The 24,237-nt window shown below is 42.0% G+C and overlaps 1 protein-coding gene across 2 annotated transcripts; it reads right to left on the bottom strand.

Annotated features, from left to right (window-relative positions):
• Positions 1 to 580: 580 nt before the first annotated feature.
• On the bottom strand, positions 581 to 22,945 carry OGA (O-GlcNAcase). Of its 2 annotated transcripts, XM_041415963.1 has the most exons (16): positions 22,396 to 22,945; positions 18,772 to 18,823; positions 18,360 to 18,457; positions 17,013 to 17,143; positions 16,178 to 16,349; positions 15,247 to 15,345; positions 14,818 to 15,102; positions 14,163 to 14,321; positions 12,537 to 13,147; positions 11,971 to 12,145; positions 8,319 to 8,404; positions 7,357 to 7,461; positions 5,674 to 5,759; positions 4,480 to 4,672; positions 3,521 to 3,680; positions 581 to 2,851 (listed from the first exon to the last, which is right to left on the bottom strand). In XM_041415963.1, the coding sequence occupies exons 1-16, from the start codon at positions 22,580 to 22,582 to the stop codon at positions 2,715 to 2,717; spliced, it is 2,736 nt and encodes a 911-aa protein (XP_041271897.1). In that variant the 5' UTR covers positions 22,583 to 22,945; the 3' UTR covers positions 581 to 2,714. The 2 variants fall into 2 exon arrangements, with proteins under 2 accessions (XP_041271897.1, XP_041271898.1); XM_041415964.1 differs by lacking the exon at positions 7,357 to 7,461.
• Between the last annotated feature and the right edge of the window lie 1,292 nt (positions 22,946 to 24,237).

The following is a 24,237-nucleotide window of genomic DNA, read 5'->3' as shown; positions in this document are numbered from 1 at the left end:
AAGTCTGTCATAACCTCATGAAATAGAGGTTTTTGAGAAAACATAGTCAACAATGTGCAACGAGGCCCAGATGTGTTGTACAGAGACAAGTCTGTCATAACCTCATGAAATAGGCTTTGAGAAAACATAGTCAACACATTACTCATTTTAACAGAGAACATTTACTGAAGAAATGTTGGGCCTGAAGAAAAGTTTTCACCTTTTAACTTTCCTGCCTGGTTTGTGTGTTATCCTGTTCTCCACACTGCACAGCTTCTGAACCACACCACCAGTGAGTGCACCTGTACAGCATGTGGACAAACTCTTGTGAAATGACCTTAGGAAAAAGCTGCTTTTCATACTCCTGGCCCATCCCTTTGCTTATTAGCTGTCACTCTAAGCAGAGAGCTACTTGCTTTAGGCATCTCAGTATTTATCTCCCCAAGTGAGATTTTGTGGATGTACAGCTGCCAAATCCAAACCAGGCACAAGTCTCTGACAGTTGATCCCAAGGGCATCAAACGCAGTGTGATGTAAAGTACATTGCTGAACCAGTTCTGGTTCCGGACCAGCTCATACACAAAATACACATTTATTTACATTCACTTCTCAATTTTTATTCTATTTCTCGCATGGTCTTCAAATACAGTTTTACAGGTCTTTTTCTGCTACAGATACTGTTGATCTAAAACAGATTAATGAAAGTGGCATTCCAACCTTAATGAAAATTCATAACCATGAAAGATATGTCAACATATCACTTTACAATCCTAGAATGATGGTATTGGCCTGACATTCCATAGGCTTAGACAATTAACTTCTATAATAATAACAAATTCATAGGAAGAGAAAATGTGGCAACTCCTTAAAAGCCAAGAAATAAGGCCACAAGCATCCTATGCTGTAATGTTATGCATCCAGATGAAATAAGTCGAGTCTGGTATCCATGAAGAAACAAAACTCTCCCACCTGGTAAATCAAGGTATCAGCTACTCAACATGCACTCAAAGCTGTATAAAAACTAGTGGCATTCAGCTTGGACTTAATGAAATCCCACAGCACAACCCCATACCTCTCTCTAAAAATGAAATGAACTTGTTTCAACTTAAATACTTCGCTACCGCATTAAAAATCATTCACATTCTGCAGAGAAAAAAAAAATAAAAAAAGAAACATCTTGCACATGACTGCACCAGAAGGCCAAACACAGCATCTCCTTACAGGTTGCAGAGAGCATTACTGCACTCTTAATGCCATTCATTACAGGTTGCAAATCAACTTCTATGCAGCTGGAGGCTTGTAAGAGCAACCAAGCTTCCTTTGTGCACCACTGAAAAAACCCCAGGAAAATTTAAACACAAGATATAGACAGCTTATGGCAGCAGGTGGAACAAAGTACTGCAAAGTGCATACCCTTGTCCAATCACCTGGCTGGGACGCTGGGACTACTGCAAAATACCACTGCCATTAAATGATCCAAGTACCTGACTACCAGGTCCCATACAACGCCAGTTCCATCCCATCACCAAGCATGTCCATCCTGGGTAAAAACATTAAACTCTTGGAACATTTAAAAGTAGATAACCATTTAAATAATGTGTAAAAATGTGCTTATTGTGGCATTTCTTATAGAAAAGTTATTTGATACAAATGTGCAGGACTTGAAGACCCTGATTTAATCAAACTAGTACGAACAGGCTTTGAAACATGGTGACTCTTCCAAGGACAAATCCCAGCTGTGGGCCAGCTCTCTCTCCCTCTCACCATCTTTCATCCATAATCTCATGTGAACATTACCAAAATTAACGGATTCAGCAAAGCATCCTGTGAATTGCTGTTTCAGTCCCAGGAGAATGATACCCTCAAGCAGTGACAAACTGCTATCTGAAGGAAGGGTCAGTTGGGATTTGCTCCCCTTTCCCAAGATGGTCAGTACCTAGCCCTGGATATGAGGCACAGTAAGAAAGGTCAGTGCTGAGGACAGACTTGTTCTCAATTGTGGTTTTAGGTTTTTCAAAAGTGCCATCTTGGACCTATACCATTTCACTTTTCAAAAGAAAAAGTTACAAAAACCAGTAAACAAAAAGTTAGTCAGCATACAGCTAAGTTTATATACACTGAGATTTACAAGTTTGTCATTGAGTGACTTCTGCCACAGACCACTGCACATTTGTCCCTAACAAAACACAAAGCTCGAACCAATGGCCATTAGAAGTGACAACGGGTCATTGCTTTATCAACAAGCATAAAGGTAGTAAAAAATAGAACTGTAACTACTTATCTTTAAAAACGCTGATTGACACAAGCAATCCCTCCCATTTCTGCAACTTCCAATTGCACATCCTGCTCTATGACAGTGAACAAAACCTGCATCTTTATAGGCATTCTGCCAGAGACCAATTTTCTGTTGACACTTGAACGCAGAGAACTGTCGTCAACCACAGCACCGACTGAGAGGGATTCCTCTGAGAAGCTACAGCCCATGCAAGATTCCTTGGCACTTCACACAGGACCAGGAGAGGACAGGGTTTCTCTTTGTTTAACCATGTTTTCAGCAGCATTATCCCCTTCCAACAAATTACAGTCTGAATGTGTGATGGGTGATTTTCGCATAGCCCCTTTTACCAAGCTGGCTTATTGCTGGCTTTGTGCAGTTAGACCATATGAAGATCCCCACCACCACCTGCCCAGCTGTTAAGGGTCTACAGTACTGGAACAGTTCACTGTCAAGCACTTCAAAGGCTTCTTCCAAGGATAACAACATCCTTTGGAAATCCTTCCATTTTAGCAATTTCAAAACAACCCAGCTTGCTGTAAAATTCCAAGATTCTTTTATCATCTGGTCTCACTTCACAAAAAGCCCCACGGGAGCCTGAAGAAGAAAGAAAAGAAACAAAATACTGTAGGAGAAGAGTTACTGTAAAAAGCACAGACATCAGGTATTACTAGAGTTCCCACCAACTTTAGCAGCTAAATCAGTGATCCAATTCCACATGGAGGATAGTGCCCAAGAGTCCAGATTTATGGCAGCACAGCTGACCATCCCCTAACAAGACACTGCAGGCATCCATCAGTCTGCACAAACCCTCTGCACACCTTTCACTGCACACAAAAATATCTGATGTTGGTTCCAAAAATGCAAGAGGGCACCAAGCGACACAAAGGAAGTGTGAGGTGCACAGTCAGGGCAGGCAGCCAAGCACTTCCCACACTGGAGATCTGGTAATTACCCACCAGTGCACACAGCCAAACTTTTAAAAAAGCATCATTACCAATGCCAGCAGGAAAAATATAGACTTTTGTGCAGTGTTCAAGACATAAAGACGTGTGCTCTCAGTGCCAAATTGCTCCCTCAGTCCTGCCCGTCTTCTAATTTGCAGGATAATGGCTAAAATGAAAAGCTCCCTTTTTCAAGGCAGCAGCAGAAGTTAGCTGTTCAAAAGCTTTTGTAATTATTTACCCAAATCTTCCCAAGTTTGCCTTGCACCCCAGAAATGACGTGTAGTTAGGAAACAAGGAATTCTAAGTGCAAGAAACTTACCATTAGCCTTTAGAGAAGAGAGCAGGCAGGCCATCATACTTTTGGCCACACTTGGATCTGTCACTTTTTTGTGGATATCAATCTTTATCAAAGATGGGAAGTTAGCAAGGAACGATTCTGGCAATACTTCTTGTTCTTCATGGAAGCTTAGCATTATTTTCTGAAAAGAATATTTGAAACAGGTATTTAACAATTATCCAGCTTTTCATTTTCATTCATCTTTAGGAGGGGAGACTGCTTTGCACATGGAGTGTACCTCCAAAGCACCAGGCTTTTCAGCTCCACCTCTGATAGCCACTTAGTTCCTCATCTGCTGAATTCCTGTCTGTACTCTAGACAAAAAGACTGGCTAGAAAAGCGCCTCAGACCATCAAAGGAGGCATGCAAAGCTCCTTCTCTCAGTGACCCATACTTCAAGTGAAAGAAAACATAAGCCAACACATAAACAACAGTTTGTGCACAGATACTCTTCTCTTTCTTTGCCTTTTTAATGGGCAGTTTTAGGCTGCCTTGCACCATTTACAGCTGTCACAGCCCACAAATTGCTCACAGATTTTCACACCAAAACCAAGTGCTCTTGAATTTGTTTTCTGTACTTAAACTGATAAGACTTTCAGTGCTCTACCTGCAGCATGGGGAAACTAATACTGCATTTTGCAGTAGAAGAGAGCAGGAGCAATATTTTACTTTCAAAATGTAATTTTCTCTAGATGAAGATGCCCTACATTTACTGCACGGATTACTACTAAAGCACACCTCATGGGTGTATTACAGCACATAGCTGCATCTGACTGGCAATGAATAATTCCACTGTCTCCTTCTGATACATCAGATACTTCAATACATGCTGAAAGTCTTCAGAAAGGTGAAAAAACTGAATTTCATGTGACCTCAGAAAAACAAAGGCCCACTTTGGAAAGACTTCAGCATACAGTTCTGATCTTACAGGTTATACCAACCTCTGCTTCAGACAGCTCCTTGTCACTATTTGGTTTAGTATATTTTTCTTGCATGAAAGGGATCCAAGACATTTTGCATTTCTTAATGAAGGGAGTTACATCAACTGTTCCCAAAGCATAGCCACATATGCCATCCTCATCTTCTAAGACAAAGCAGTAATCCAGGCTGAGGGTGAGCAGACCTCCAACTAACCTGCAGAAAAAAAGTGCAAATTCAGTCAAAAGAAGGTCTGTTTGACCAAGTATGCCCTCCAGATTCCACAGAGGAGACACTCCAGAGTCAACCGAAGAAGTGAGTCCTCCAGTCATGGAACTGGTTCCAACAAAGCACTAACTGACTGATCAGCTGTCAAAACTCAGCTGTAAGCAACATCTGCACCTCAGGATTCCACTGTTTAATTCTATACACATTACTCTTCAGCTTTTGCTCTTATTGCTCTGCTGTCAGTATTTCCTTGCTTTCATTAATTGCCTTTGGGTATTGTTTAATAACAGTTACACATCCTTTCTTAAATGCCTGTCACTCACTCAGAGCAGACTCTATAAAATTCTATCTAAATGAAACATCTGAGACAAAAAAAAAAATAGACTCAAAGTAGCTCCTTTTACAGCTCATTTTTAATGCCCCCTTTTTTTTTAAACTTCATCTTTTAAAAAAAAAATCGACTCAAAGTAGCTCCTTTTACAGCTCATTTTTAATGTCCTCTTTTTTTTTTTTAAACTTCATCTTTCATTGCTTATCCTTTTAAAAAGTTTGTACATGTACTTCAGAAAAAACTTGAGGCACTTGGCTGGGAGACTGCACCTCAAAAACCTGTCAATTCTATATTAAGAACGGTAGTAGGTCAGAAAAAATACCAGAGGATAACTACAGACTATGGACACTCTCATTATATACTTTCACAAAATCTGAAATAAGATATTGTGATGCACACCTTTCATAATACAGAGGTTTCAGCTACATTTATTTTCTAAAAGCTCACAACAGGCAACCAGCACATCAACTGAGACACAACTGTCAACAGTCTCTTCAAGAAACCAAAACCCCAATTTCCTGAGAGTAAATTATTTTATCTACTTCAAATGTTCTTTGTATTCTTCCCACACACAATTCTAAAAAATTCAAATTAAATACACAATCAGGACTTCATCCTTCAGAACCACCTCTGCAGGACACTTGTTCCTAATACATACTTGTCTCCAATTAAATCTGGTAAACTATGGAAGGGTTGATCAGCTCCATCAGCATACATTTCTCTGCAGATCTTATATACAGATGCCTAAGAGGAGAAAAGAGATGATTTCAACTTAGCAGTCACATTCAAAAGAAAGTATGTCATTAACAGCTGCACTCTAATACTGACAGGCACCCAGTCACCAGAGATGAAAAGTACCCATCTATACAAAAGGATGGCATTCCCTCCACCTCTGCCCTGAAAGTAACTCAAAGCTGCCTTCAAAAACATTGCAGTTAAGTTGAATGGCTGGGAAGGAAAAGCTGGAGGGCAACCTCCCGTTCTTGTAACAGCAGAAATTATTTCTGAGGACAAGATACTAAACACTCAGTGAAGACCACCACCACTGCTACAAAGTCCCTTTACAAAACCTCTAATGCTCCATGATGGCAACTCAACCTCTGCAAAGGACAGATAGCCTTTTAACATGCAGGATGTTTCACCTGGATCGCTTTAAATGAGCAAATTTGAATTAGTCACATCTTAAATAAGAAACTTCTCCTTTTTTTTTTTAAACAAAAATGCTTTGCATTTGACACTTTCTTCCTTTAACTAAAGGTTAACTAACTCCTCAGAAGAAATGACTGCATGCTTAGCTGCACCTCTAACTGCTAAGGTGGTTTACAAATATCAATTTCATTTTCTACAAAAGAACAAGTCAGCTTAGGTGGAGTCCTGCACAAAGGTTTGGAAAAGGCTGCTTTACTGCTAGTGAGAACAGCACAGGATAGAGCTGGCCTAGAAGTGACAGGAAAAGGAGTCTTCATGTGTCAGCCTCATATGTCTGACTGGCTTCAAAGTTAAGACTCGTTTGAAAAACTGCAAACTCAACCTAGAAACTTCTGTTTCATCTCAGTGTACCTACCAACACAAGATTTCAAGCTGCATTAATCCCTACATTGTTTAAACAGCACCCATAAAGAGTTAATTAACTATTGGCTGATACTTTACTTTCAAGTATTCTCCATGCCAAGCTTATAGGAAAGAAACTACACTACAGATCCATTCAGAAAACAGAAAAGGTAAAAAACACTAATCAAAAATGACTAATGAAATTTTTCTGATTTTAAAGTATCAAACACTCCAAAGCAGATTTGACAACATTCTTTCAAAATCAGACCAAAAAGCTTCCAACTGTAATGGTATAATAACTAAAATGATATGAATGGCTGAACCATGATCACATTTTTCAGCTCCATTTTGAGATGTGGTATCAATGTTCTGCCTATACAGCTCTGCACATACCAGCAGGTACCACAATAACCACTGACTGAAACAGGCATACACACCCACCCTCTAAGGTTAATTCACTGGATGTATCCCTGCTGCAAGAATTCTTCCACCAGCTGAACAAATTTAACTTGTCTTTCATAAATAAGAAAGGCACTCATAGATTTAAAAGGGTGAGGGGGTGGGAAGCTGGAAGTCAAGCTGTGGGTGTACATGAAGTGTTGCACAGCATGTTGCTGAACCAGAGGCATATCACTTAACCTCAATTTTCTTGTGAGTTTGCATTTGTGCCTTGTGCAAGATATCAGGACACCTGCTCCATGAGGGAAGAGGGAACTCAGCAGTAATCACTGCTGCCACAAAAGAAAGCGCATCACTAACAGCAAAAGTGACAAGTGTCAAAAGCAGTTACCTCATCTTTAGGGAAGTAAGGTCGTATGGTGTACACTTTGGAAGTGGGTGTTAATGGAGGTGGTTGAAAAAAGAGGTCATTTGCCCCATCAATAGGCAGCAAACGCTGTGAAAACAAAATATTTAATATAACTGTACGAACAACAAAACCCATCACTCTTGGGTGTGCACTGCAGACTCCCAAAATAACATTTGCTACTTGCTACCCCAAAAGAAGGTGGGGTTGGTATGCTTTACAAATGCAAAGACCTTATTTGAATAGAAAATATCCAATTGGTGTTCTAAAATATGCAATTGAAACAGCACATTAAGAGTCTGTTAATCTTAACTGCTTTAAAAACTTTTTACCAATCATATCTACACTGTCTAAGAACACAGAATGTCAGGAGGAAAGGTTTGGTCTGAAGAGGGTTAACTGGCCAGAGGAGACGCTTTATCCCAAAAGCAATGCGCTGATTCAATTTGCTGCGCGCAGAGCACCTGTGAGGGGGGAAAAGTGTAGCGCCTGAAAAATCCATGAACAAACGTGCACATGGTACAAACAGCGATCTAGGAATATTTGCCAATCGAATTCCTCGCAGTAAAGCACGTTACAGCATTATCTCGAGAGGAACCAAAATTTGGACGACGATCCCTTTTGCTCATGGAATTCCCGTCGGCAGACAAGCATGCGCGCATTGTGCAATTGCGGGCGCAGGTAAAAATGCTGTGCGACCTGCAAAGAAACAATGTGAAATGTACAACTAAAGCCGCTGCGCTTCGCACGCGCGTGGGACAGGCAGCATCTCCTTGAGAAATTACTGTAGAAAGGGGAGGAAAATTGTTTTAAACCAAGCTGTAAGGCTAATGGGCTTTGGACCAGAAAGCCTTCGGCAGACCAATCCTTCCAGACCTCTGATGTGCAACAAAAGGTTTCTCATAAAACAAAGAAAATGTCATTCAGTTGTGAAGTCATATTGATACCTGGAACTCTCCTGCTAGACCACCTCTAAAGGCCCAGGGTTCTTGGTCTCCACTTAAGAACTGTGCTGAAGATTGACTACGACACCCTGTTGAGATCAGATCCAAGCGGAGAATGTTACGAGAAGGGGGATTTCCTGGGTGTCTTACATGTCCAAAAAGCTAACATACACTTGTGGAAAAAGCTCTCTAACTGAGCTAGAATCCAGGGCTTGGGGAGGGGGAGGGGCTGTAATAATGAATCATTCATAAAGCTTTTGTGCGTGCGCACTAACTGTGGTATTTCAAATTTCTGATGACAGACAGGTGAGACAATTCAGCTACACGCTTCATTCTAGACCAGAAGGCACAACAATGGTGCCATGCAGAAATTTTGTACACTTCTTTTTGGGGGGGGTATTTGTGTTTGTGTCATTCTAGACCAGAAGGCACAACAATAGTGCCATGCAGAACTGTGCAGACATTTTGTACACTTCTTTTTGGGGGGGTATTTGTGTCAGAAACATTCATTTAATCTATCAAAATCTGACATCTTGGAAGCTACGTGGCTGCCATAAATTTTAGATCAAACAAATGCCATTATCACAGCCCCTGAAAAAAAAATGGACCTTTCTGAAGTCACATTTTAGTACTGATGGTTTCTAATCTTGTCAGAAAACTAGGACTAGCAATATACATAAACAGTCTGGAACAGATCAGGCAGCCAGGACAGCTGTATGAAACAGTGTTCTTGCAAGAGACTACACAGATTTACATAATCCAGGCCACACCTTCACAATACTGTTGGCACATTAAAAAGCTAAGTAGTGTTAACTGCAATTAACTTACAATTTAACAAATACACCTTGGTGGCCACTACTAGCTTTGCTTTTTGTATCTTTGATTTTTATTTCCACAAGCATACTGGATGCACCAGCTGGTTGCTGCTCAACCAGCATTAGCAGGCCCGTTGCAGTGCTTAGCTTTAGCTTGCACTTGCTTTAGAAAAGAAGCTTGCATTGGCTGTTTGATTTTCAACACTGTTCTGCCAGCAAGGCACTGCAGCCTTCAGCAAGTAACGTGAATGACAGCTCTGGAGAGACAAAAAAGCCAAGCGGTGTCTGGAGTGGAGATCTCAACTACCTGCCTAGTTTTCTGACAAGAGGAGCAGCGCAAATACTCTTTTCCTTTTGTGGACAGCAATCTACCTCCTGTTCAAGTAACAGTCTCAGATCAGTACAGACAAGTATATTGTGCTAGTCAGAGAGTCCCAAAGTGAGCCAAGTTTGACATTTATGCGAGTTTAGGAATATAGGTTCAATACACACTATCCTAAGTATGGTAAATTTCAGAAACAATCCAAACACCAGAACTCAAATTTGGTTCACTCCCACATTTTAGAATTCTCACGTAAGAAGACATCCTTCCCAAAGAGATTTAGTCAAAAACTTGGAAGACAGTATCTGTCTGTCCTTTGAGACTACAACTTAACTAGCACTTCCAATTATTACAGTAAAGAGCTGTGTGAATGAAGAGCTGTATAAATGAAAAACATAGTTAATGCCTTAGTCGCTGCGCAAATGTGACTTCAGTTCATGCCTGCTGTACACCTAATCTATCTGAGCTGCCTCACAGACAAAACCTTTCCATTTTAATTAATTAATGACGACGCGCTGTGAACATCTGGCGCTGTCCATCCAATAGCAGTAGAAACTTGTGCTGAGGATTCTCCCATCTGTACACAATGGGGAAGAAGACAATAGAAGTCATTAGTAATCCATAGTACTGTATAGCCACACCAATTTAAGGGACTGAATGCTAGCTGGACTTGGAGGAGAGGTGAAGAAAGTGAACATCCAGTGGACCATTGAGCACACCACTGAAAACTAACTTGTTTGGATTTGTAATGTACTTGACTTTATATAATGAGGTATTTTATCAAAGACCTTTACTCTGTATTTACACTAGTGATAAAACACAAACTGAGGACAAAAAGGGCCCCTCTCACAGAAGCACTGTTAGCATAAGAGTATTAAACTGCACATGTGAAAACGCCTTAATTTTTCAACTATGTAATACCAGTGTGAGTACTGGAACAGAACAGTGCCAAAGTTAACAGAGTTGGTGTTTACTGAGTTGGCTTCTACTGTGAACCACTCCAAATATTTGTTGCACTTAGAGACTCGAGCCTAACTTTACAGGGACACTGAAAACAATTTCAGCTGAATTTAGTACATAGTCTGATAATTCTGAAATGCAGTCTGCATTGGGCCCTTGATGTTTTCAAAGACTACAAGAACCACTGTTCCCTTTATAGAGCTTTGGCCTAGAGTTGTAAGCAGATTAAGTTATCAAGAAGAGAGCATTCTGTCTAGCTAAAGGTCAACAAACAGCAAGAATAGTAAAAGTTGGAGGAGATGTGTTACACTTAAAAATGCACAAACTAAGGCTTTTAAAACAGCATGAAGTTGTTTGAGAAATGTTAACACACTACAATGCTGCTGAGTTTTTCCTCCCCCACTAGGTTTCTTCTCTGTGCTTTGCAGAAGGCAGTCTTAAAAGCTCTCTTCTTTATCAACTATGAGTTTAGGGATCAGACATTTAATAAGCACAAAACATAGGAATTTGCTGGGCATAGACCAAGTTGATGATTTAATAGGTCTTCTCTGTCCCTATTTAAATCTGTCAGTATGTAAGAATATAATTTAAAGACAATCCAAACACTAGGATTAGACCAAGGTTGTGTAATGGTTAGCCACTGTGAGGTTTGTGACAGCTACAGAAAGTGTGACTTGAGACCATCAGCTTTGCTGTCTGCTGTGCATGTCAAGCAACTCCACAGCATATTCCTTACAGTTGGATTGGAACCTGAAAGTGAAATGAGGTGACTAGAATTACTCAGGCCATGCTGGTGCTATCTGCCAACTTAGGATCGCCCAAAAAACTTTCAGGAAAAAAAAACAACAAAACAAAACAAAGAAGAAAACGCCATACATTTAAAAAAACAAAAAAACCTGTTTCAAGATCATTTTAAGTCTCAGACTAAATCTGTCCAGAGAGCTCCACAATTTCCATCCATTACCAAAAACTAAAATGTAGATTAAAAAATTTTTAAAAAATCAGCAATTTGGAAAGTGTTTAAAGGAAATTATTTTGCACCAGAATAGCCTTATGCTAAAGCTCGCATGCGCACAGGGGCTGGGAGGATCACCTTCCTCATGGCCAGGCCCATTGAAAGGTCTGTTGAAGACAGCAATAATGTTATCAAGACAGAGCAAACAGCAGATGGCTGATGTGATCACATTTCGTAGTGTCATTTCCAATCATACAGCGGGGCATCCAAGGAGTTACATGGCATAGTCCAGTGTGCATTCAGTCAAGAGTAAGTTAAAGTCAACACTTACGTGTCAGATGAGATTCAAGTTTCATTAGCCCAAGAAGAAAATCAAGGTCTCCAATCTTAAGCATCCAGCAGACTTCACTTTTAATAGCAAAGCAAACTCACTGCAAGCGTTGCTTCGAATAGCAAGACAGGAAAACCTTTAAAACAGGGTCAAACCAGACCTCTGTCCAAGAAAACACATTCACCTAATACTTCAGTTTTCCCCGTGGGCTAATAAAAAACACACATAAAAAATAAGCTATCTGGGATTATAATGGCTCCCAATGCACCTACCTAACCACTGCACAAAAGATTTCACCATTGACATAATACTCTTGATATCCCAGACGTAGGAGTACATGTCATAAAGGATTGTCCTGTTGGCACAGTTGGAGAGGCGAGTGAACATGCCCATCACCAAGCTGCACATCTCTTCAAACTTGGCTGCTCGGTTACGCCATTCTTCTATCTATGAGAAAGATCCACAAGATCAAACACAGGCTCCTAGAGGGAAGTGGTACTCTAAATATGGAGAAAGACTGAACAATTCACTACTTCATTTTACCAGGATGGACTACCACACCACACATGACTCACAGATAGTCTCTATGGCTGTTAGAAGTGAGGTCAGTACAGGGAACACTGGCCAGATGCAGATACTAGACTGCCTTCATGGCTGTGTGGGACTACAGGGCTTAAAACAGTAGATTTCACCGGAGGAATGAAATTACTGTGACCTGTGGTTCATTATACACTACCCTTCAGGTCCTACTAAGTAGAACACCAGTCTCTATTACAGACAACAGATAAAATTGTTTGGAATTTTGACATAAAAGGAGAGAAACAAGATTTGCACTCACTTTTTCAGCATCCTTTCCTTTGCAATTTACGCTGACAACACTGCTATTTGCTCTAAGCCACTGGAATTCCCTCAGCATCTGTGCACCTTTGGGTCCATGTTCATAAGGAAGGTAAAACAAGTCAGCAAGAAGCTGTAAGTCCTCTAAAGTCACTGGTTCTACTGTGTAAAGAGGCTTTTCATTCGGCCCAGGCACAAAATGTTCTTTGTTAATTTGCTCATCAGTCTGCATAGGTGCAATGTCACTACCAGAGTCTTCCTGCATAGACATCTCTGGAGACTTTGACTCAACTATACTCTCCTTATCTGTATCCATTGGCTTCAGCTCCTCTGCCATCTTGGCTTCGGCAATATCCGTCAGTATCTGGTTTGCATTCTTGTCTGCATCATCTTGTTTTTCCACCACCATGTCCATGGGTTCCTCATCAGATTGCTTCTTCTCCTCCTCCTTGGCCAAGGCCGGCGAGTCACCGCTCAGCGCCGCACCCTGGCTCATGATGGGCTCCTGGTACACCGTGGTAACCACTGTTGCTGCATTTAAAGAGGATGGTGCCACCAGTGGCCCTACATCCCCTACAGAGGTTTTAGCACCACTGTGGGCCACTTGCCTACCTGAGAATAAGAAGAAACAAGTTTAGTTTTCAATATCTGCCAACTAACATCCAAATCAGCAGCTCCTGCAAATGATGGATGATTCTGTTACCACAGCATCCCATCAGCACAGCTTCCTTCTGGTACTTTGCCTGTTCTCTTCTGTCAATGTAACTCTAACTATTGACTTTTGCAAGTTTTTTTCCCATAACTCGTAAGCAAAGAGAGGATGAAGAAAAAGTTAGGAAAATTATTTAACATTTACTTTTAACTATGTCATCAGAATAAAAAGCACCCCAAATAAACTATTTTTCCCTCTGCATCAACTGACTTGGTAAAGTTGTATTTGAATATAAAGAACAGTTCATAATAAAAGCTTAATATGATAAGCTGAATAAGCTTAAATATTTCAAATTCAAAACTGTCTTTAACCTGGGGAAAATGAAGACATTGAAAACATTACCAGATACAACTTTGGACAACAAACTCTAACTCACCCTCCCTGACCAAGGTCGTTAGACTCAAGATATATACCAAGCTCCCACTGGTACAAAAAAGGTGTACAGTGCCAGAAGGAACTCAGCTGATTTATGCAGACAAACTCAGGAAAGTGAAACTATATTAAAACAACTGGAAGAACATGGAGTCTTCGGGACCAGAACTAGTTTTTACAACATCAACTCAAAAAAAAATAAAAATATCCCCACTGTACTTCTTATTCTGTCAGGTTCCACTGAAGCCTAGTAAGAACTGGGACTAGCAAGATCCAGACCCTTTCCTGCCTTCTATCAGAAATGCCAAAAGATAATACACCAAGATTGCTTCTGTTGATCAGTCAGAGCATTACAAGCACACTGCAGAACATCGAGCATTCTTACTTTTTAATTAAGGTTCCCCAATTACTAAGGCAGAAAATATTTCCAGCCGAAGTGTATGAATTGCCAGGATCTGTAAAGTATCTTTAATCTAAACACAAATACTGAATATCTAACACCATTTTTCTGCCAGCCCCAGAATGATACCAAATCACACTCACTGCTGTATTGCTGAGGTACTCCAAATTCCTGTAACCATTCCGTTAAGGCCAACTTCAGGGCCATTTGTGGGCTGTAGAGAACATCTGTTTCAATATCTTCATCACTCCCCTCATTTTCCAATTTAATCTGGATTGAAACTGTGGTGTCTTCAGTATCAGCTACAGAGACAAATTTTAAAAGTTATCCCATTAGTTTAATTTAAAATAGCAAAAATAGATGTCAGACAAGGCATTCAGTAACTCAGGGGCTTACTTGACAAAAAGGTAAGTTACCAGATTCTAATTAGAAAAAAAAATTAAAATTATGGTCACCACCAATGTCAACACAGAAACCAAACACCCTGACATTCAGGGTGTCTTCTGATCTGAACATGGGCATTAAACTTGCTTCCCAAGAGCATTAATTACATAACCACAGAAAGCTCTTCAGACTAAGAAATTCTTTGATACCACGTGCTACAGATATGCCCCAGGAAGTCAGTAAAGCAAGATCATTATCTTGCAGGTAACTGCCATTTACTTCTGGAACAGAAAAGGCTAGGTGATGATATGAAGAAAAAGTTAGTGAGGAAGACACAAAATCATCAAAAACATTGAGAAGTGGTATGATTTATATGGTTAAGCATAGATCCAGCAAACAGTTATGCATACTTACTCATCACCACATCTTTTCTCACTCCATTCATGTTAGACTTGTACCAGGTTGCAAGTGTGTGAATGGCAACATAATTGGCTTCAAATTCACAGTTTGGATTGGTCAGAACACCCTTCAGTCGAGGGATGAGTTCAGTTGACCGACCCTTGTAAGGCCCAAGAAAAAGCCTCTTTTGATCATAATCATTAGCATGAATGTTATCCCAGATAACTGGTGCTCTCCTGATGATCTTTGAAACTTCTTCAATGGATTCTACCGGAATGTCTTTGGATACAACTTTCGGACCTAAGCAGGAAACAGGATGATCAGAGGGCTTTGCATGTACTTGAAGATTCCACCCCCAAGTAGCTGGACAGTTTCTTTCACTAAACACTTATGAGAAAATACTTAACACTGACAAAATAAAATAAATAAGCCATCAATCTTTACCTGTCCATAACACTTCAATTCCAGGGAGCAGTTTTTCTCCTACAGTCCGTAAATAAGGTGACTGGGCAACATTTGGGTAACAGAAAGTTCCACAGTACTCTGCACAGGAAAAGAGAATGTCGCTGTCATTAGAAGGATGCACACGTGTGACAACATACCCAACTGTCCCACAAACACACGGGAAGAATACCACTGTTGGAAATGAAAAACATTTATAAAATTAATCAAGTAAGGCCCAAAATTCTAAAATACAAATAAAAAGGACATTATGAATGACATTCAGCATAAATATAAATATGGTAAAGAATTATTTTAAATTGCCAAATGTCAAAAATTAATCAAGTCCGTAAGGACAAGGCCTGTTACAGCAGACAGCATCCAAGAGAATGAGAAAACCCCAAGACTCATTACAAAGTGCAAATGCCTAACTCTAAAGTTAAGGTCTGCAACAGAACCACAATACTACAGTGTAAGAGAATAAACTAAAAATAATTTTTGATACAAAAAAGCAACTCTGTGACTACTGAAGTGAGCAATCTTATTAAAAATAGGAACCAGTGACAGCCATAAGCACCAACTACCTCTACTTGAAAAAATTCTTAGAAACTAACAACCTGCTAATTCAAGAAGAAAAGATTTCAGTTCAAGTTAGGAAAAAATAAATTTTCCATTAGCCTAATTCTCAGTTCAAACTTCTTGAACTGTTCTATCAAGCTGCCTTATTTGCTTGGCATTGAGCCTTTCAGAGATTTAAAAATTTGGGAAAAATCTTTGCATACATCTGAATAATCAAACTTTTCTCTGTAAATAAGTTTCTTCAATCAACCCCAAAATACTCCTTAAGGCAGTTATTAAATGTTAAACCACGCTTTGAAACAGTAAGGTAAACAGCCCCCTCCTTTAAGGCTGAATGAAACTATTCTGCTTTTACCTGTAGGACAGAAAAGGAATGTGTCTGGTTCTCCTAGATATTGATAAATTTCATTTGTGATTGAGACTTGAGCATGAGCAAAAGAACTGAAAACTTCTTTGTCTGCTGCACACATGTTGTGATCGATATCATCAAACAGCAGTGCAAAAGATCTGCAGCCAAACTGAGAAACCTAATACAGGAGACAAGAGTAAAATGTTTAATGTGTTAAATTATTGTTGCTTCTTTTAATCAAACTGTAGGATTTTTAGATCTAATCTACCTCAGAGACAGCTATAGGAAAGGGATACAGTGGAGGCAAGACAGACTTTGGTTTCTAGTCACAATGAATGCCTGTCTCTGACCCACAGCTCTGCTTCTCTCGAAGATTAGATCTTTAAAGACCTGCAATCTGTTCCAGTTTTAACCATCCAAAGCTGATCTCTCAGAATGGACAGCTGGGAAAAAAGCTAATTCTGTAACAGCTCTTGGACAAAGGAGAGGAGTCAGGAGAACAAAGATGTGCATGTCAGGTCTGCAAAGGCATTTATTGTGGATTAGAGTTCTTGCTTTAGCAGTGCATCTTGGCTTCAAGATTCTGCAATACTCTGAAGACAAAAATAGCCTTCAGCATCCAATACAGGAAGAGACTTGGTTTTTTTTTAAATCACAGTTTTCATTGGCTACTTCTGCAATGCAACTTGAACACATCCATCGGAATCGTTCAGAGACACCCAATCTAACACCAGTGCTGAAAAGGTTCAAGGGGCTGGTGAAAAGCAGCAAGAGTGAGCAAGGAATTGCAGCTTCCAAATTAAGCAGCACTGGAACTGTGCTAAGTTTGTGTCATCCTTACCTGGTCCAGCTTACGTTTCAATGTGGATACCTCTTTAGGATTGGAGAAAGTGATGTCAAGTCCAGGTGAGATTGCATAGATGAATTCTATTTCATGTTCTCGTGCAGCTGATATTAGAGTCATTAGCTGCTCTGGAAATTAAATTAAAATATTTCAGAAGGACTCAAAATTAAAAAAAAAATCTCAGGCATCGTCTAAAATGTATTATAATGGGCAGATACCTCTTCTATCATAATTAGAAAAAAGAATTGCTGGAATTTCTTGAAACTAACACAGCAAAGAACACCAAATTACTTGGAAGATTTTTCAGCAATTATGCCAAAACGAATACAACAACTGCCCTTGTATTCTCATTTTCCATGTTAAAATTTTTATAAATATTTTAAAAAATTTATCTCAGTGTTGTGAGACATATATGGATATAGTCTGTTTCCACAGTACGTACATCAACAGTTCTAGAACTATTGCTCACTTTTTCCACACATACTAACAATTGCAGTCAGCAATATCACCCCGTGTGACAGAGGTTCACACACTACTCATATGACTGAAGACTGGGCACATGAAAATGTGGGCTGTAGCATCACTGTGCAGAAGTAGTTTCCTTAAGAAAAAAACATATAATTGAATCTTTCATAGAATGACTAAAGAGAATTATTTTTAGCATATTAAACAATCTTTGTTGTTATTAGACATTACCTTGCAGTATCTTTCAGATTATTTTTCTGCATTGATCCAAAGAGGTCTCCAAGAAGAATTATTTAATTTCAAGAGAGTCTAATTTTTCCCCTCACCCAAGAAAAACTACAATCCCTTCAGTCTAATAAAGTATCATAAACCCCATAAACAGCAGAGGTGGATAAAACAACTCACACTAGCGTGAACAGATCTTTTATGTTCTGACTAATTGGTCAAGAGCTGTTTTTCTAACAAGTACTCTTTTCATTAACACAAGAACTTCATGAATCACATAAAAGGGCATGCTATTTGCTCATCAATCTTTTTTTCCTTTCCTAAAGCAAATAATTTCTACTTCAAAAAATGTTCAAAAGATGTTCAAGAGACAGAGGAATAAGTCTAAGCAACCTTTCCTGTGACAAAAAAACCAACTTGTAAGACAAAGCCTTAAAAGCAGTTTCAGAAATCATCTGCAGTTATAGTTAAAAGCAGTAAATCCATGCTTGTTCCAAAGCTCCCATAAACACACCTGCAGGGTATTAAAAAGAGGTTTTCAGTCACCTTTGGGAATGGCTACTGTGATTAAACACATACAAGTATACAAAGCAATAACCAATTCATTCAAAAATCTACTTACAAAAAACACAGAGGAGAAATGAAGGCATTTACCTGCTTCCTCCACAGAGTACATTTCTCGCCAAAACATCCTGTGCTTGTAGTCATCCTTTGGAGCATACAGGTATGTATTCAGTCCCCACTTCTGAAGCCTAAGAACACAGGAAAAAAGCCTTCAAATAGCCTACAAATTCAGGAATTCTGTGCTTTACTTCATGCTATTCTTTTACTTGATCGAATACATTTTTCTTCACTGTTATACTATTAAGTTACAATAACTTCAAGCACAAACTATATTGGACAAATTTGGTATATGCAAGATAAAAAGGTGAATACAAATCCCAAGAATACAGATATTAGGCAGAAAGTTACTCGAGGTTAGAACAGTAATTCTTTCCAGACTTCAGTGGAAGTTTATGATTACATTCCCATGGAATGTGCTGCAGTAAGAGGAAACATGACTTGCCTTCTAAAAAGTTCTTTCCGCTGCTCCATCACCCAAGGTCTTCCATAAAATCCTGTGGGCAACAAGATTAGAATTATCCAGTTAGATTATGCCTGCTTCATGAAACTTTGTATTACAACCCACCATTTTCTTCCTCTTTTGCTACATTTGTCAAAAAGCTCCCCAAAGCAGAAAGGGAAAAAAAAATAGTTAGCATGAGGAAAGTGTAATAATCTAAAGTGATCTAAATTTAAAATGCAATTATAACTTGTTTTATTTCTTATGATCTAAGGTCTTATAATTCTGGCCACTGAAGCAATTAATTTTCAGAATACAAACTGTGTTCCTGAGCATATGCCCTTGACAAGTCAAGTCAGCATTTTTATAGCAGCAGACTGAACAGTTATAACCTAATTAAACTACCACATCAGACACCTGCAAAATAGATTTGACTTTAAGGTGAACACTGAACACACTTGAAAATATTTACCTCAATACCTGACCAGCTCAAAAACTGCTTAACTGGTGGTACAGACTAGGATTTATACAAGCAGACTATATAAATACATACTGCAACAGATTATGTGTAATTAAAAAAAATGTGCAAGTGAGTCAACAAAATGCCTAGGATTTAATTTGTTTTATTCTGTTTAATAGGATCTTTGTCAAAATTAAGTTGCAAACTGATATCCTACTTAACCATTTCCATATTTTACAAGCTAATACTATGTCTGTGAATTCAGTGATTTTAAGAGTGTATTGAAAGTCATACAATTCCACGGAAATTGCAACTGCTTCTGGCTTTAAATCTAATGCTTCCATTCTAGAAATAATACTTTAAAAAAGCACTCTCAATGCCCTCTTAGTCAAGCCAACTCACTCAGACCTATGTGCAAACAGTTCAACCACAAGTGGGCACTTCAAAACAAAGCTTCGGCTTGCAGTCCATGCAAAGACCAGAGACTAAAATAACATGAAATTTAATCAGCTCTTATTTTCAAATGGCATGGGCACTCATGATGAATGATGCCACTAATGCACAAAGCTCACGAGTCCCCACAGAACACCAGTTCAAAAGGTAAACAGCATCTTCCTTTCCAAAGCTATTCACCCTTGTAAATCTGCAAATGTTCAGTCTCACTGAGGACACAACCACCCTTCTACCTTCAGAAAGCCCAAACTGATGCAACTGAAGACATTTTTTATATATTACAATTCAATACATGTTAAGTGTACAATGCTCTTTTTTAAGAAGCTTAAAGCAAGAGGCTAAAGTTTAAAGAATTATTCTGAGAGTGATCTCAAACTGCCTGGCACCACAACGTGGCAAAACTGAGCAACAACTTCTCCTCCCAACTGCCCAGTGCAACAGGGAACAACAAGAGAGAGCTGAGAGGCCTGAAAACCTCCCAGTTTACTTCACCGAGAAGGAATTTCTTATTTTCACTACAGTTTCCTAACTCTGATGTTGCCCTGAGGAAGCTCAGGAATGCACAAAAGTGAAATCCTGTGAAACCTAAAGAATATCTCCTATGCTTCATAACTTGTTCACTTGTGACACTTTTGCTTTACTTATGATACTATTGCTTCAGACCTACAAGCTTAAAGCAGAGCAAAGCCCCCTATTAAAAAAAAAAAAAAAGAAAATCAGATATCAAAAACTAATTAAATAAGGCTGAACAGAACTGGCTAATCTGCAGCAATACTTTTCCATCTGTCACCACATTTCTTAGGTTACTGCTGTCACCAGCCAAGTACAATTCTTGGATCTTTCTGTCTAACTAAAACAAAAAAAAATCGACCCAGTTTTGTATTACTCCCTCAGGACTGTGTGTCAGGTTAATACAAAGTCAACAGATTATGCCAAAATACCTCATCCCATTACCACGCTCTCCATCACTACAAGTCAGCACATCCTAGAGGCAGTGCACCAAAGCTTTGCATTCAGCCATCTCTCCCACCCTATTACTCTGCAAAACAATGAGTTTGGTAAGTGGCATACGCTCTTCACACTTAGAGTGCACACCCAGTGTCTGGCCAACTGCCCTCTGCCTTTTCTACCAAAGGCCCAAATTCCCCATCTCGGCACTCCAACCTCACCACACCTTAGTCTGTGTTAACCACTACTTGATGTTTTTAATCTACACTTCTGAAGTTAATTCCTGTTTTTCTCTTAACTCTGTAATTCCCTTGAGTCACTAATGAGACAGATGTTTTCACTCACTACCGTTTACCTCCTTCACCACAAGTTTGTTTTTCTGTCGGTGGTTTTTTTTTGTTTGCCTTTTTTTTTAACACTCCCCTATTCCTTTTTCCCCTGTACTCATATTTTTGTTAGACTGGTAACTCCTAACCAGTGTCTGACCGCTTCTTCGGGCAGAGGCCATTTTCTTGCTTTGTTCTGTGCACAGTACACTCAGGAACACCTGCAACAAAATATATGCTGAGGCAACCAACGATGTAACTAGCATGACAAGAAAATTTATTATGGTATTCTAGTGGTTCCAACAGAAACCTGGAAGAACAAGCGACGTTCCAGGTGTAGAGCAGGAACATGAGAAAACATGCTGTAACAATCTGTGTTTTTCTTCACTGTTATGTGTCTCCAAAGCTCTCAATCTGGGACCTACCTTCACAGAATTAAGTCTATTAGCAAAAGAAAAGCATTTTTCTCCACTGATTGTATTTAAGCCCTACCAATTCACCTCTCACAGTCATATTTACAGAACCTGTATGATTTTTTTTTAAAGATACAAACAGAAAACAGTCTGCAAAGAAATGCAGATACTGACTTTGATAAAATGCCTATTGTCCTCTCCATTCCATGTGCTAATAATTTTGTTTTCCTACCAGAAAATCATTATTGGTACAGAAATAATCTGAGATCTCGGGAAATAAACAATTTAAAACCAACTGTTATGCTGGGAATAAACCATTTTTCCTGCTGACTTTCAACCACCTACCTTAACTGACCTGTCAGAAACACATTACTGAGAACTGCAAAAAGCCCCTTTATTCTGCAGCTTCAAGAACAATTTAAACCTTTTAATGGTGCAACTGTGCTAAATGACAGAGGACTGTCAACACTAATTGTCTGACTGACAATTAAAATGATACGCTGAAATATTTTAGAGAACAAGGAGCACTTAATATTAATTACTGAACAGAAATCCACGGGATCACCTATTTCCTACTCAGGACTGAACGTGAGCCTCTGGAGCGCAGGAAGAGCACGTACAGCCGAGATAACCGCGCGGCAGCTCTGCTCCCCCACTTGTCCCTTTAGACGCGCAGGGGCAAGCGAGCCCCAGCACTGCCTCAGCCTCTCCGCGGAATCATCGGCGCGCTGCGAGCCCGGCCTGCCCTCGCCCCGCCGCACAGCCGCCACCGAAGGGCGCTCCCCGCTCCGGCGCAAGCCCCGGGGGCAGAAGCCCCGCCCGGGAGCCGCGGCTCCTCCCCACCGTGGCGGAGTCCCGGCCAAGAGCCGCACGCCACCTCCCCGCCGAGCGGGCTCCTCCGGGCGGGGGAGGAGGCGGCGAAGCAAAGCCAGCTGGGACCGGCCCAGCCCCGTCTCCCGCGGATACCGAACCCCCGCTCTCCCGCACCCCCCGTCTCCCAGGGGAGACCCCCTCTGAAAGCTCTCACCTTCGACGACTCCGCAGAGGAAGCGGCGGGAGCCCAGCGCGGTCTCCGTCTCGGTGTCGGTCTCCTCGCCCCCCGGGACCGGCCCTGCCGCGGCGCCCGGCGGTTCTAAGGGGGCGCCGGGCACCCCGGCCGGGTTGGGACTGCCCTGGGGCTCCTCCAGCGCCGCCTGCCCCTCCTTCTGCACCATCCTGCCGCCCGCCGCCAGCGCCGCCGCTCGCTGGGCCGGGCCGAGCCGAGCCGCGTCCCTGCCGTCCCCGCTCCGCAGCCCCTTTGTCTCCGCCGCTCCGGGGCCGCCGCCGCCGCTTCCTGTTTACGGGGCGCTGCGCCTGCGCGGGGAACCGGCCCCAACCGGTCCGCGCCGCTCCGCCCGCAGCCGCCTCGCTCCGCGGGACCGCGGGGGCAGGGGAAACGTCTGCCTCGGCGGGAAGAGAGCGAGGGACGCGGGCGGCCGGGACCGCGCCGGTGGAGCGGGAACAACGGGCTGGGGCGCGGGAGGCTCCTCAGGGAATGAGGCGGGCGGGCGGTGCGCGCGGTCTGCGCAGGCGCGGGGCGCGGGTGGGCGCGCACTGCGCGTGCTCGGCGGGGCCGGCAGCGGGTGGGGCGAGGCCGCGGCGGCCTCAGGGCGCTTGCGCGGGGAGGCAGCGCGCGCCCGCGGCGCACGCGCGAGGGGCCGCAGGGACTGAGGGGGAAGCGGCAGTGGGACAGCACGCATGCGCCCTGAGGTTTGTGTAGGGAAGCGGCGCCGAGGGGGGAAGCAGGGTGGGGAGTGGAGTGTTTACCTCGGCACTGCGCCTGCGCCTCGCGGCTCAGCGCCCCGGTGGGAGCGCGCCTGCGCAGGAGCGGAGGGCGCGCGGGTTCCCGTGAGACGTGCCCTACTTCTCGCGCTGCCGCGCACGCGCAGCGGGGCCCGCCGGGGACACCGAGCTGCTGAGGGGGGACAGCTGCGACCCCCCTGGCATGGCACGGCCGATGGCACGCCTGGAGGTGTGCCCGTGCCTGGAACAGGCCACGAGAATGCTGAAGGTGGGATGGTATCAGTAGATCTGAGGTCACACAGCATCTCTCCTGCTGCAGCCGAAGGGGAGCACCTCAGGGCTGAGATGACCTCTCTTGTGACTGGAGAGAGGCCGGCAGGGTGATCCTGCCAGCCTTCCCAGCGCTGGGGAGCGTGCAGCAGCTGCCAGCCAACAAGAAACAAGCTACCAAAGAGCTGCCGAAAACCCCAGCTCGTGAGGAAGGGCTGGAGAAGGCCTGCAGACATCAGGGCAGACGCTTCACGTTTCAGCCACGTTTCCGCTTATTCCCACTGACAGCAGCTCGGGCACGACAAGAAACCGAAGGCGGCTGCGTTTCCGGCACCGGCAGTACCCTCTGGGGAAGCTGCAGCAGAGCCCTGGCCAAGGGGCATCTCCAGTTACCACCATCAGCAGGCCAAAGCTTTCAAAGAGCAAAAATAGAAATTGTACAGATACCCTGAATAGGAAGCAGCTAAATTGTATTGATACACGAGCAGACTCTACAGAAGGGTTAGAGACGAGATATGCACAGAATCTGGGTGGAGAACACACAGGTCTTTCACACACCTCCAGAGCTTGGTGGTGACTACAGGGTCACAAAAGGCCCTGAAGGGGTGCTCATATCTCTGATCATGGCAAAGGAACAGGAATAGTTCTCTCAGTGTTGGAATCTCATTCTTTTACAAAATGCTTGTGTTTCTAATATTCAGGATGCTGGAGTGAATGACTGCCCCAGGCTGCATCAGCTGCCTCATCCAGTTGCTCAGCTGTTTTACCCCATAGCTACTATTAATTTTGCTTCTGAAAGCTGGGAAAAACTTGTCTG

Source organism: Onychostruthus taczanowskii, unplaced genomic scaffold (assembly GCF_017590055.1).
Source record: "Onychostruthus taczanowskii isolate IOZ18803 unplaced genomic scaffold, ASM1759005v1 scaffold5, whole genome shotgun sequence".
NCBI lineage: Eukaryota > Metazoa > Chordata > Aves > Passeriformes > Passeridae > Onychostruthus > Onychostruthus taczanowskii.
The sequence above is the reverse complement of the archived record's forward strand: the minus strand, read 5'-3'. Positions and strand labels throughout refer to the sequence as shown.